This window comes from Prunus persica, chromosome G4 (assembly GCF_000346465.2).
Source record: "Prunus persica cultivar Lovell chromosome G4, Prunus_persica_NCBIv2, whole genome shotgun sequence".
NCBI classification, from domain to species: Eukaryota; Viridiplantae; Streptophyta; class Magnoliopsida; order Rosales; family Rosaceae; genus Prunus; species Prunus persica.
The window spans coordinates 21328376-21341904 of record NC_034012.1 but is presented as its reverse complement, the minus strand read 5'-3'; the positions used below and the strand labels follow the sequence as shown (position 1 = coordinate 21341904).

At 38.3% G+C, this 13529-nt stretch overlaps 1 protein-coding gene across 1 annotated transcript in view; it reads left to right on the top strand.

The window, feature by feature from the left end:
• LOC109948707 (replication factor C subunit 3-like) overlaps positions 1-13529 on the top strand; it is a 31420-nt gene that overhangs the window by 8949 nt on the left and 8942 nt on the right. Inside the window, exons 7-9 of the mRNA XM_020562407.1 lie at positions 67-136; positions 322-396; positions 1198-1243. Coding sequence (XP_020417996.1) covers positions 67-136; positions 322-396; positions 1198-1243 — 191 coding nt within the window. The remainder of the gene's footprint in view (positions 1-66; positions 137-321; positions 397-1197; positions 1244-13529) is intronic.

Here is a 13529-nt window from a genome sequence, read left to right as displayed (position 1 = left end):
ATGATTCCTAACCTCTCATTTTTAATCTTCTAGTATTTCTTAAAACTATCTTATGATTTGCTTCAGGCTTTATCAGGTGCGGCAAAAGTTGTATGAGCTACTTCTTAATTGTATTCCTCCAGAGATCATCTTGAAGGTAAGATTTCTTTCCCTTTGTTGTTTTTTACAATTTTTTTACCACACCTATTTTCTTTAAGTTGTATGAGCTACTTCATAAATGTATTCTTGCAGATATTGTGTTGAAGGTATAGATCTTTCCCTCTATTATTTTGTATGATTCTTTTCCCAATTGATTTGAAGCTTCTAATTGCTTTTTCTCAGAGGCTTCTTTATGAGTTATTGAAGAAGTTGGATGCAGAGTTGAAGCACGAGGTCTGCCATTGGGCTGCATATTATGTAGGTATTTTGTTTATTTTGGACGAAAATGCATATTATGTAAGTATATAATCAAGTCTAGGTCAAAAGTCTTGATTCTGACAGTAGTTCTTTTCCACAATGTGGTTTTGATCATGCTTTATGTCTCTGAGCATCTATAACCCTTGTGAACTTGCAATCTCTTATGCTGTACAATTGGTGCCCATATACATATCATACTGACCCGGCTACAAGTGAATCAAAGTGAGCAAGTCATTGATTTCGATTCATAATGCCCTAATAGTCATTTTCCTTCATCTTGAAAATATCCCCCATGTCCTACTGATTTATATATACTATAGTAGATGATGAAAAAAAGGCAGAACAGCTATTTGTTGTTAATTATATTATAGGGCAGTAGAGTTGGTGGAAGGAATCTGATCATCAATCTCTGATGCAATGTAGGGTACTGGGAGCTATGTCGTGTTGGGGTAATATTGATCTATCTCCCAGAAAAATGGAAAAGAAAAGATAAAAGACCAAGGATGATTCTTCACTTCCTGTTGGTGTTCCCGTACTTTACTTTTGATAAACAGAAGCACAATTGAGCAATTTGGATAAAGCGACTATAAGGTTACTGAGTCGCATCAGAAATCTGGCAGTAGACAAATTTCATCACCTTTATCTTGTTAATGTGATGAACACATTATGAGTAGCAGACTAGCAGGTTTTGTTGTCAGGCCGAATATAAGCTTGTGGCTCAGCTTAGAAATAGTTTATTAAAGTCAGTATTTGATTACTGTAAATATTTTTACATTGGAGTTTCATTTCACTATTTTACAGGAACATAGGATGCGTCTTGGGCAGAAAGCTATATTTCACCTTGAAGGTACTTTTATGTTTCTAGATGTTGGGTGAAATAATGATGAGGATGCTATTAGATGACTATTGTCCTTAGGACTCTATCTTGTATTTACATTTATCCCATGTGGGATTCCTCTTGGTTATCTGATGACATTGTATCCTTATCATATTTGATATAGGACTCTATCTGTAATACTGTATAAATCAATACAATATGCCCTCATGATGATTGAGGCTTTACCTCATACGTTCCACTTCTTTCATGGTATCAAGAGCCTATTGACTTATAGTCTGAAAATTCTCTTCTATCTATCTATTTTTGTTTTTCTTTTCCCCATGGCTTCTTCTTCTTATTCCGTTGCTGCTTTTCCCTCTGTCTCTCAAGCTGTTCATATCAAGCTTGATCGCAATAACTATCCCCTTTGGTTGGCCCAGATTCTCCCTCTCCTCAAGAGTCGCAACCTGATGTCCTTCGTCAACAGTGTTGTCGTTGCTCCTTCTCTGTTTCTTCAGGATGACAAGTGACAGGACCCGATCCAAATTTCGCTTTGGAATCCGAGCCGGACCCTGTGCGTGTCCGACACCTGGCGGATGTCAGGCACGAATGACCTAATTGCCCTTCTATATAAAGTACGATAAAATAACAAGGTTGACTCCTACCAAAAAATCGACAGAGTCTCCCTTGTAACTGGATCAATACCAAAACATTTACACCTGCCAAACAAGTATATATATATATATATATATACAACCAACTGCCAACATACATATATATACATTCCAACAGTTCAATTCTAAGTCTAGGGCAAAACATTAGAGCGGTTACTAAGAATTTACAAAGGAGTCAATCCTTTTACAAAACAAAAAGTCCTACATCAAAAGGAAGGCGCGGAAGGTGGAAAATAGCCCAGTGGTGGATTCCTGTGCACGTCTACTGCCTGGGGGCGCAAAACATTAAAAAGGGTGAGTGGACCCAAAAACAAAGTATAGAAAATAGCATATGAACATATTAACCCCACTGTAAAAACAGTTATACAAACTAATTTATTCTCTTTATTTCTGAATTCAATGCACTCATATAATTATACATGTATATAAGCCAAGCATACTCGTGGTCAACATTAATTTCTTAAGGCATTGAAAACAGTTTAAAACTACCACCTAGGTGTACCCTTTATTTCCGTCAATTCCTTAGCCGTCAATTCCTTGCATCACCATGGGTGACACATGCTCGCAGGTCTCAGTGACACAAAGTCAGTCCGAGCAGCAACTCGCAGGATTCAGGAGACCGTAGTCCACCTGATCCGCATCACTCGCTCCACACGAGTTCGAGTACCAAAGAACTCGTGGGACAACTGTCAAGTATGCTGACTAAACCGAAGGCAACCAATATAATCCGAAGGCAACTTTTAATCTCTGGGTACAAGGTGATTTAGGAAAATATACAATTTCTGCAGAAAATCAGCTGGATAACTGAATTCCTGTAACCTTTAAAATTATGCTGCCATTTATCTGATAATTAACTAGAATTTCTTTTTTTATATCCATTAAAGGGTATTCCACTCGGCAGCATGCAAAATAAAATATTCAAAAGCATAAAACAGCTTATAACACTAATCTTTGAATAAAATTTATTCAAGATCAAATACGGTAACTGAAACTGAACTGCTTAAATTCATTTATAAAAACAAAGAGTCCACTTACTGGTAGTCCGTGCTCGCTGGACCTCTTGAAGGTCCCTCCTGCGGGTCAACTGGTGCCCGGGTGCCTGATTCAATGACCATAATATTCTATTAATATAATATAGTATTAATTTAAAAACTCTGACCCCCGGCTCCTAGAAGTACATGCGTCAAATTAAAGTTATTCCTATGCCCATAAAAGCTTTCGTTCCACTTGGGATAGTTTAGCAGTATCTTGGGACTCAAAAAGCGCTAAAGTCCCAAAAAGTCAACCCGGGACCCCGCGGGTCCATGACCTCGCAAGTATGATCCGGAAGCCTCTAGAAGTTCCAATAGACCTAGGACACATGCCCCGAGGGTTTGGTCTCGATCAGACGGTCGGATTGATCATGATCGTACAATTGCATAATTTCTAAACTCCAGCCCTAGGGTTCGCGATTTCGGAGTATCCGGGACTCCGATTCACGATCCGTTGAATCCTAAATGATATTGGAATGGTCTAATTTAACATATCTGAAACTGATTACGATCCAATGGCTCAACCATATTGAACCCGGAAATCGCACACTATGGAAAATCCGTTCAACGCTCAAACGGTATCCAAATTGAGATCCACGAATTCCTACGCGCTCGTGACAACCTAAGGATCTCATCGAGACATAGTGCCACTTCACTACCCTCACCCACGCGCCGCCACACGTGCCGGCAGCGCTGGGTGTCTAAAGCGATTACGTATCGCCGGAAAATCTCAAAACCACGGCTCCAAACTCCTACCCTAGATATAACACCATATTTGGAGCCACTTTTGTTCTTGGACCTACCTCAAAAACTGACCGGAAGTGGCCGAACTCGGAGGCCGAAAATCGGCCAAATTTCCAATTCGAAAAATCAATTACCTACGTTAAGAACCGATTGAATCCTACCCAACAGGCAGCTAGAACAGCTCAAGAGGTTCAAAATCCATACCTGGATTGTCCGATTTGGTGGCCGGACGACGGAGAACGACGGCCGTGAAGTTTTGATCACACCCGCTCGGATTTTTGCAATTTCCGGCCAGCACCGGTGGTTCTAAGGGCTAAGAGTGATAGGAAAGGGAAGAGGAGGTGGCAGCGGTTTGAATGAGTCCGGCCTCGTGGCCGGTGGTGCTCCGTGGTGGTGACGGCGCCACAAAACTCTAATCGGGGGGAGGGGGGAGTTCGCGACAGGAGAGAGAGAGAGAGAGAGAGAGAGAGAAACTAAGGGAGAAGAGAGAGAAATGAGGTTTTGTAACAAAAATCTGATTTTTCAAATTACCGTTTTGCCCTTCGTAGTATTTTAACCGTATTTCCTTCGTTAAAGCTCCGATTCGAGTCCACTTCGTGTCTACGAACTAGTTTCGTCGTGCTCTACGCAACGGTGTATGTGGAATTGTCAAATTTCTTCTTGGTCAAAAAGTCAACTTTTCTTTACTAAATTATTCCAAGGGCAAAATTGTCTTTTCCTCTTAATAAATTACTAATTAAATATGAATTTAGGTTTGGGTTATTACAACAAGGGCAAGCTTACTGATGACATTAATCCTGCTTATGATACTTGGATTCAGCAAGACCAATTGGTTTTATCCTGTATCAATGGTTCTCTTAGTTCTACGGTTCTGGCCACCGTCACTCATTTTACCTCTGCTCGTTCTACTTGGGTGGCTCTTGAAAACCGTTTTGCTTCTCCGAATTAAAATCGAATTTTGTAGCTTCGTAGTGAACTCTCCCTTACTGCTCGTGGTGATTCCTCCGTTGCTGATTACTTGGACAAGGTCAATGCTATTGTCGACAATCTCGCGTTATCTGGTTCTCCTCTTCCTGACTCCGATCTTCTTGCTGTCATTATGAATAATGTTGGGCCCTTATATGAGTCAACTGTTGCGTCTGCTCAAGCTCGTGAAACCCCTAATACCTATGCTGATCTTGAGGCTCTCTTGCTCTCTGCTAAACAACGCCATCTTGCCCTCCATGCTCTTGCCCGTGATGGTCCTGCCACTGCGATGGTTGCTGCCCATGGTCGTGCTCCTTCTCATGGTCGCGGTAGCGGTAGTGGCCGCTTTCCTTTCCGTGGCGGACATTCTGGTGGTTTTGCTCCATGGTCTGGTTCTTCCTCTGCTATTAGACATCCTGGGTTTCGCGGCTCTTCCTCCTCTCATGGTTCTGGTCGTGCTTTTTCTTCTTCTCCTGGTGGTTCTTCTTCGCAGCCTGGTGTTTTTGGGTCCTTATCCTGCGGCTGCTGCTAGTTTTTCCTCCCATTTTGCTCCCTTTTCTGGTTCATGTATTCAGTGCCAAATTTGTGGATGTTATGGGCATTCTGCTTTGGATTGCTACATTTGTCTCAACTTGTCGTATGAAGGTCGGATGCCTACTCAATGCCTTACTACCATGATTGCTCAACAATCCTCGTCTCCTCGTCCTCCTAATTGGGTTGTGGATACTGGGGCTAACTCTCATATCACCAATGATCTGAGTAATTTATCTCTTTCCCGAGAATATCATGGCCATGATTCTGTTGATGGTGTGCTTAGTGGAACAGGTTTGCGTATCACCCATATTGGCTCCTCTAGTCTTCCTCTTAACAACTCTATTTTTTCTCTTACTGATATCCTTCATTGCCCTACTGCTTCTTGTAATTTGTTGTCCGTTAATAAATTTTCCCGGGATAATAACTGTTTCTTCACGTTTTATCCCAATCATTTTTTGGTACAGGATTCGCGGACGAGGAAGACTCTTTTCCGGGCACGAGTAATCTTGGTCTCTACTCTCTCCCATCTAGCATGTCATCTCATGGTCGTCTTGCATATCTTGGTGTTCGTGTTGATGGTCTTGTTTGGCATTCGTGCCTTGGTCATCCTTCGTCTCCTATTTTAAAATTTTTATTGTCTACAAATAGGTTGTCTATTGCTGGCACTAAGACTTTTAATAATTTTACTTGTCATTCTTGTCCTTTAGGAAAAAGTGTTAAGCTACCTTTTCAGTCTTCTTTGTCTGTTTCGCATGCTCCTCTTGCACTCATTCACTCTGATATATGGAGTTCGTCTAATAAATCAGTTTCCGGATTTCAATATTATGTTCTTTTCGTTGATAATTTTTCTCGCTACTCGTGGATATTTCCTATGCGCTTGAAATCTGAGGTTTTCTCTTTGTTTGTTAAATTTAAGACTCTTGTTGAGAATTTATTTTCTACAAAAATTAAAGCTCTTCAAACTGATGGGGGTGGTGAATATACTAGTCATATTTTTCATAATTTTTTGGTTACTCATGGTATTGACCATCGCATTTCTTGTCCCCATCACCCTGAACAAAATGGTTTGGCAGAACGAAAACATCGTCATATTGTTGACATTGGGCTTACCTTGTTGGCTCATGCTTCCATGCCTCTCATGCATACTGCTGTGTATTTAATTAATCGTCTTCCTTCTAACACTACTACAAAAAGTGAAAAAGACGACCAGAAAACAACGACGGTCTAAGTGAAAACCGTCGTGGTTTTTAAAAAGATGACGGTTCTAAAAACACCGTCGTGTAATACAACCTTAGACAACTAAAAAATGGAGATTCAAATGGCTGTTCAAAAACAACGACGTACCTAATTAAACAACCGACGTCTAGTTGAAACAGATTTCCGCAGTGTAAAATCAAAGCCAACAAAGAATGGCAGAAGTTATGAATCGACCGACGTAGAAAGTAAAGACGACGATTTCAATAAAAACCGCCGTTTTTGCTCATAAAATAACACGACGAGGTTTTCGTATAAGACGCCGTATAATTACAAACAAATCCACGGCTTTAAAATACAAAATATCGCCGTTTAAATTAATGTACAACGACGGAAAATATAAATATATCGACGTCATTCTCGTATAGTTCTACGACGTTATCTTTAAATCGTACTATAAAATTTAACGTCGTATTTATTCATTTTATACGTCGTACCTTTAATTTAAACCGTCGTCTTAATAAGAATTTTTGTTAACAATTTTTTTCTTTGATTTTCTTATCCTACGTCGGTAGATCTACTTAATGACAAGAATTGAAATAACCACGACGGTTTATATAGAAAACCGCCGACATAATCAGATTTGTCTGAGATCCCAAGGGTTACGAAATCTTACCAGATGGAACTCTGTTCCACATCATAATCTTAACAGATGACACAGATTTGCAATCAGAGAGACAATTTTTTGGAAGTTGATGATGTGTGTGCGTTTGTGTATCTACAAATATTATACCTAACGTCGTTGCAAATTTGCAATCAGAGAGACAATTTTCAACGACGGTTATATTATACCTAACGACGTTTAAAAAACAAATCAACGTCGCTCAACAAATATATTACGTCGTCTTAGTCTTACTTAAGACGATGAAAAACGACGACAGTAATACAAAAACAGTCGTTGTTTTTATATTCTTATTTTATTTAAATCTGTCATCCAAAAAAGAAACTTTACATATTCCAGAACATTAATTTCCTTCATTTTAAATTTCCTCCGGAAAAAAAACTCTATTTATAACGCACTGTAATTGAAAAATAAACTGAAAGGTCACGGGAAAAAAAATTCTATTCATAATTTAAAAATTCAAATCCACGTCGGTTATATTAAACCTAACGACGTTAAATGAAAAGATTCCACGTCGCAAAACAAATATTGCGTCGTGTTAGTTTAGGGTTTCTTTAACAGTTTCAGTTTCTTTAACAGTTTGGTCCTTTATCTTTCTGCAGGACTTGTATAGTTCAAAGCATTGACTTGTATAGTTCAAAGTATAGTTCAAAGCACTGATTCGATTGCTCATGCTTTAGAGGCCATCTGAAGCCATTTCTATTCTTTATCGCATTCTTGAAACCCATCTTCTTCTTCTGAAGCTCTACGGATAAAGGAAGAGGCTATCACAAATCTGACGGATCTTCTTAGCCAAGAAAATCAAGCAGAGGATCAGGCACATCTGATCTTCAGATTTCCCTGAGAAGCGAACTTTCCTTCGACAGCGAGTGGAGGCCAGGCTTGCATCTCTTTTGATGGAAAGCAAGGAGTATTCAGAAGCACTAAGTGTCCTATCAGGCTTGATCAAGGAAGTGAGAAGGCTAGTTGACAAGCTTCTTCTTGTGGACATAGATTTGATGCGAGTAAGCTCAATTTCTCTTTGAGAAAGACATCCAAATTATTGTCTTTGAGATGTGAGAGACAGTGTCTCTAAGAGAGGAAGAACTTGGAACCCTAAATGTAAACCGAAAATGAATGAAAGCAACAAATTTATAGAATAAATTTTTAAAACCAACGGCGGTCCTTACAAAAAAACCGCCGTTTAAATTGTAAAATCAACGTCGGTATGACCGACGTATATTACAGAAATCCACGTCGGTACATTAATAAAAACGACGTGTTAAATAATCTACCATGACGCAAGTTATTACTTATGTACTTTAATTTTTGAGTTTACTACGACGGTACCTACAACACTACTGTCGTATTTATTTACCACGTCCGAAGTTAAATGTACCGTCGTATTTTGTAATTTATACGTCGTAGTTATATGTAACCGCCGTATTATTTTTTTGAAATGGTTTTATATGTAAGCAACTTTTCGTCTACCTGACTTACACATGCACTGTTTCCAAACCCGATTAAAATTTCAATCTCCCAGAGAAAACTTTTAGACTTTTTTCCTTGTCAGAGCACTGTCAGAGTATCTCATCGTCTTCCTCTCGTCTTCTTCGTCGTCTCTGAACTTAAACATCGTCTTCCTCTTGCTTTCATTGCACGCAAAAGGTAAGCTTTCATTTTCACTATTTTGGTTGCTGTTTTGCATGCTCATACGTTTTTTGTTTGAAAAATCTTTTTACCTTTTTTCTGGCCAAAATCATTTTACTTCTTTCCAAGTTCGATAAAATATACAGACAAAGAGGGAAAGTTTCCAACTTTGAAGACAACTACCTCAACTAAATAAGACGACGGTAGCTTCTTATTTACGTGGTTAAATATGTAGACCACGATGGTTCGTCAGTCGTTCTAGCGTCGTCTGAAAATTGACAAAGTTGTTTTTAAAATTATAGTCTTTTTTTTATTTGCTTGTTTAATTGCAGGTTTGATTTCTCTGAACAATGGTTTTTGTTTTTCCCTAATTTGATAAAATATAAAGAAAAAGAAAGTAGGGTTGGTATCTAATATAGACGACAGTATCTTATTGTTTTACGTCGTGTGAATGTTAATACCACGACGTCATATTAAAATACCGTCGTCTATATAAGATTCCAAAACTTTCTTTCTTGGCCTTGTATTTTATCAAATTAGAAAACAAAAACCATGGTTCAGAAAAATCAAATCTGCAATCAAACATTCACAGAGAAAGAAAGAAGGGTTTTGGATCCTTATATAGACGACGGTATATTACTATTGACGTCGTGTGAACATCAATACCACGACGTTATATAAATATTTCGTCGTTTATAGTTAATTATCACGTCGTCCGGTAAATATCGACGTAATAAGTTATTATTACGTCTTATTTTATATTATTTCGTCGTTGTTTAATTACCTTGGTTTTAAACATTTATTACGTCTGAGATTATTTCATTGCGTCGTTTAAAATCATATCATACGTCGTATTTTATTAATAACCGTCGTTTGTGTTCTTAATCTTTTCCTGAAATATTTTCACTTGCAGTTTTGTCTGTAAAAATGGTTTCTCAAGACCAAAGTAAGGACTCTGGCTCCAAGAAAAATGGAGGTAAGGAGCTTGGAATGGTAACTCCTCAAGAGAAGTCTTCGAAGAAGATGAAGTTTGCTTCATCATCTGCTGAGACAGAACCAACCAGCACGACAACAATCTCTGATGATTCAAAGTCTGGTCGAGGTATGAGCCCAATGCCTCGTGTTGTGAAGAGAAAACTTCAGAAACTCAGGCCAATTGTTGAGTACAATAAAAGGGGGAAAGGAATTGGCCAAGCACATAGTGAGATGCAGTCCTACATTGGTGTGTTGGCACGCTCCAGAGTTCCACTTGTGGACATGAAATGGGCTCAAATCCCCAAGGATATAAAGGAGCAGATTTGGGAAGCAGTTGACATTGCTTTTGTGGTAGGTCAAGGGGGCAAGAACTCTGTGTTAGCTTCTGCTGCCAAGAAATGGAAGGATTTCAAGTCTACACTAACGAGGCATTATATCCTTCCATACACCAATGACAGGGAGAGATTAAGCCAACCCCCTGAAACATATAAATTCATAGAGAAAGCACAATGGGATGCCTTTGTAGCTTCAAGGTTATCCAAAGATTTTGAGTCTGTGCATTCTCAACATGCACAGATTAGGGAGAAACTTGAGTACAATCATCGATTGTCTCGAAAAGGATATGCTGGTTTGGGGGATCAATTGGAGGAAACCATGCCTGGGGTAGAAATTGATCGATCTACCTTATGGAAGAGAGCTAGACAGGACAAACATGGTAACATCCCGGATCCAAAGGTGGCAGAGAAAGCAAAATTAATTGTAAGCCTACTCACTCTGTTTTAAATTTTTATTAAACTGTGAATAATTCTTATTACGTCTTATGTTATATTTTGCGTCGTGTGAATGATATTACCACGTCGAAATTTTTTAAAAAACGTCGTTAAAGGTCTAAATCAGGAATCACTACTCTGTTTTCTGTAATTATAGCATAAGATGTCGGTGGTTCATTTTCGCGTCGTTTGTATTAAATTACTACGTCGAAATGTTTTAAACAAGGTCGTTAAAGGTGTGAATATTGAATCATCCCTCTGTTATCTGTAAATAAAGCATAAGACGTCGGTGGTTTATTCATTTCGTCGTTTTAAAAAACTAACCACGTCGGTATAACTACCGTCGTGATAAATTATAATAACGTCGGTTTATATGTTACTGCGTCATCTGAAATTATATAATACGTCGTTTGTATATAAATAACCGTCGTGTGTTTTTTGTTCTTACTTTTTTATATATCTTTGTTTTAGGATGAATTGCAAAAACAAGTCTCGGAAGGCAAAGTCACTGTATCTGGCAGCAATGATGTGCTGACCATGGCTTTGGGCCCCGAGCATCCAGGCAGAGTGAGAGGGGTAGGTGCTGGGATTTCCCCAAGGCAATATTTCAATTTACCCAAACCACAGAGGATGAGCTTTGACGACCGTTTAAAGGACAGTTTAAGAGTTCTCCTTCAAGAAGAGAATAAAAAGATGGAAGCTCAGGCAAGGGAAGAGGCTTTAAGGATGGAGGCTAGAACCAAACAATTGGTAGAGGCTGAGAGGGAGCATTTCCTGAGTCAGCTTTCCCAATTAATTCCCAATTTTGATCCAAGCATGCTTAAACCAAGAATTAGCCAAAGTCCCAAAAATCCAATGTCTGACAAAGCAAGCTGCTCTGTAGGTGATGTGAGATCCCTAAATTTTGAGGATGATACTGCCAAAAATGGGAAACATCAGGAAGAAAAGGTAACATATCTGAACTTTGAATTCTCTGTTTTTTTAAAAACTATTAGATGTTGTTATTATTAATAAAACCGTCGTTTGAAATACATACCACCACGATTTTAAAAATAAATCGTCGTTTGTATTTCAATACCACGTCGTATTTAGTTTACTTGTTTTACACGCCATTAAACGTCGTTATTTTTAAAACTTTGTGGTTTTTAGACGACGGTGTTAGTCATTCCCGACGTAATAGATGAAGAGAAGAAAGAAGAAAAACAAGATGAAAAGGAGAAAGAAGATGAAGAAAAGCATGACGACCAGGTATGTTCACATAACTTTGCCTTTTTTATTTGTTTTTCAAAATTTCAGACGTCAATATTTTTCTTTAAACCGTCGTTTGTTTACAACTTAGACGGCGGAATTTTTTTCTAAGACGTAATAAATTATTCACCACGACGGTTTTTTCACCGTCGTTTAAATTCTTTTCAGACGACGTTTTATTCCTTAAACCGTCGTTTTTATTGAATTACCACGTCATTTTTTTTATTTCTTTAAACAGGTTATTAAAGTTGTTGATTATTCAAATATGGAGGCGCCATCTTCTTTAAAATCCCTTTGTCGTTATGTGGAAACGACACTCGTGCCTCAGGATAAGACCCTGAACTTTACAATTGATAAGGAGGTGTTTGGTCTAGAACGCGATACCTTCCTCCTGCCTGAAGATATTACACAATTTACAGGCATGGAAGAAATAGGAGCTACTGTCATTGCTGTATATATGAGGTTTGTCATTCTAAAATAATACGTCGTTGGTTTATTTATTGCGTCGTCTTAACTAACTAACCACGTCGTTAGTATGTACCGTCATGATAAATATATTATAACGTCGTTGTCTATTTCAGTACGTCGTGTGAAATTTTATAATACGTCGTTTTGTTATACATAACCGTCGTGTGTTTTTTTGTGCTGACTTGTTTATATTATTTTATATATTTAGGTACTTACACGATCTTTTGAAACAAGCAAATATGTGCAGCATGGTTGGCTTTATCGACCCTGCTACAGTTAGTGCCAACTTTGGCACAATAGCTGACAGATCACGACTGGTAGCAGCTCGACTTCAGAGGACTGACGGTGAACAGATTTTCATGATGCCTTACAATCCAGGGTTAGTCTCCTTAACAGGATTTTGTTTTTATGATTTTCAATAAATGACAGCGTATAAACTAACCACATCGGTGTTTTATTTTATTGAGTCGTTTGAAACTACTAACCACGTCGGTAGTTATTTATCGTCGTGATAAATATATAATGTCGTCGATTGCTACTTTATTTCGTCGTGTGAAATATTATAATACGTCGTTTTTGTAAATAACCGTCGTTTTTATATTAATTTTGTGCAGCCGTCATTGGATCTTGCTGATTGTGAGAGCAAAGAGGGAAACCGTCTATTTTCTGGATCCTCTGCCAGGAAATCGTGTGGTCGATGAAGAGGCCAAAAACATCGTGAACAGTGCTATAAAAATTTATAATTCTCACATAGCCAGATCAGGCCGTAAGGCAGTAATTTGGAAAACTCTGTCAGGCACACCAAAGCAACCCAGCAGTGTCGAATGCGGGTATTATGTGATGCGCTTCATGAGGGACATCATCATGGATCCTTCCTTGGCGTTTGAGAAGAAGGTAAGAAGAAATTACCTTCATACATTTTACGTCGTTTTTTGTATTATCAACGACGGTCATGTAAAATTACCGTCGTTGAATAGATATACTACGTCGGTTATGAAAAATATCGTCGTCTGTGATTGAATTTCTTTTTATTTATAAACCCTAATAGTCATTGTTTATGCAGTATGCCAAGGGAAAACAGGAAGCGCCATACCCCCAAGAAGCAATTGATGAAGTCCGGAATGAATGGGCAGAGTTTGTTTGCCTTCACCTGGAATAGGGGAATTATTGAACACTTGATATTTATGTATAATGTACAAATTTTGTCTATAATATATAATGTAAAAATTTGTTGAGGTTTTCTTAAATTAAAAAAAAAACTAACATACAAATTGCGTAACCGACGTGTAATACTTTTCCAACGACCTAATAAAGTCAAAAACCGTCGTTTTTTGTTGTTTCGTTTTAAACAAATCCGACGTAAAAGGATATTTAGACGACGTTCTTTGAACAATTGAGTCG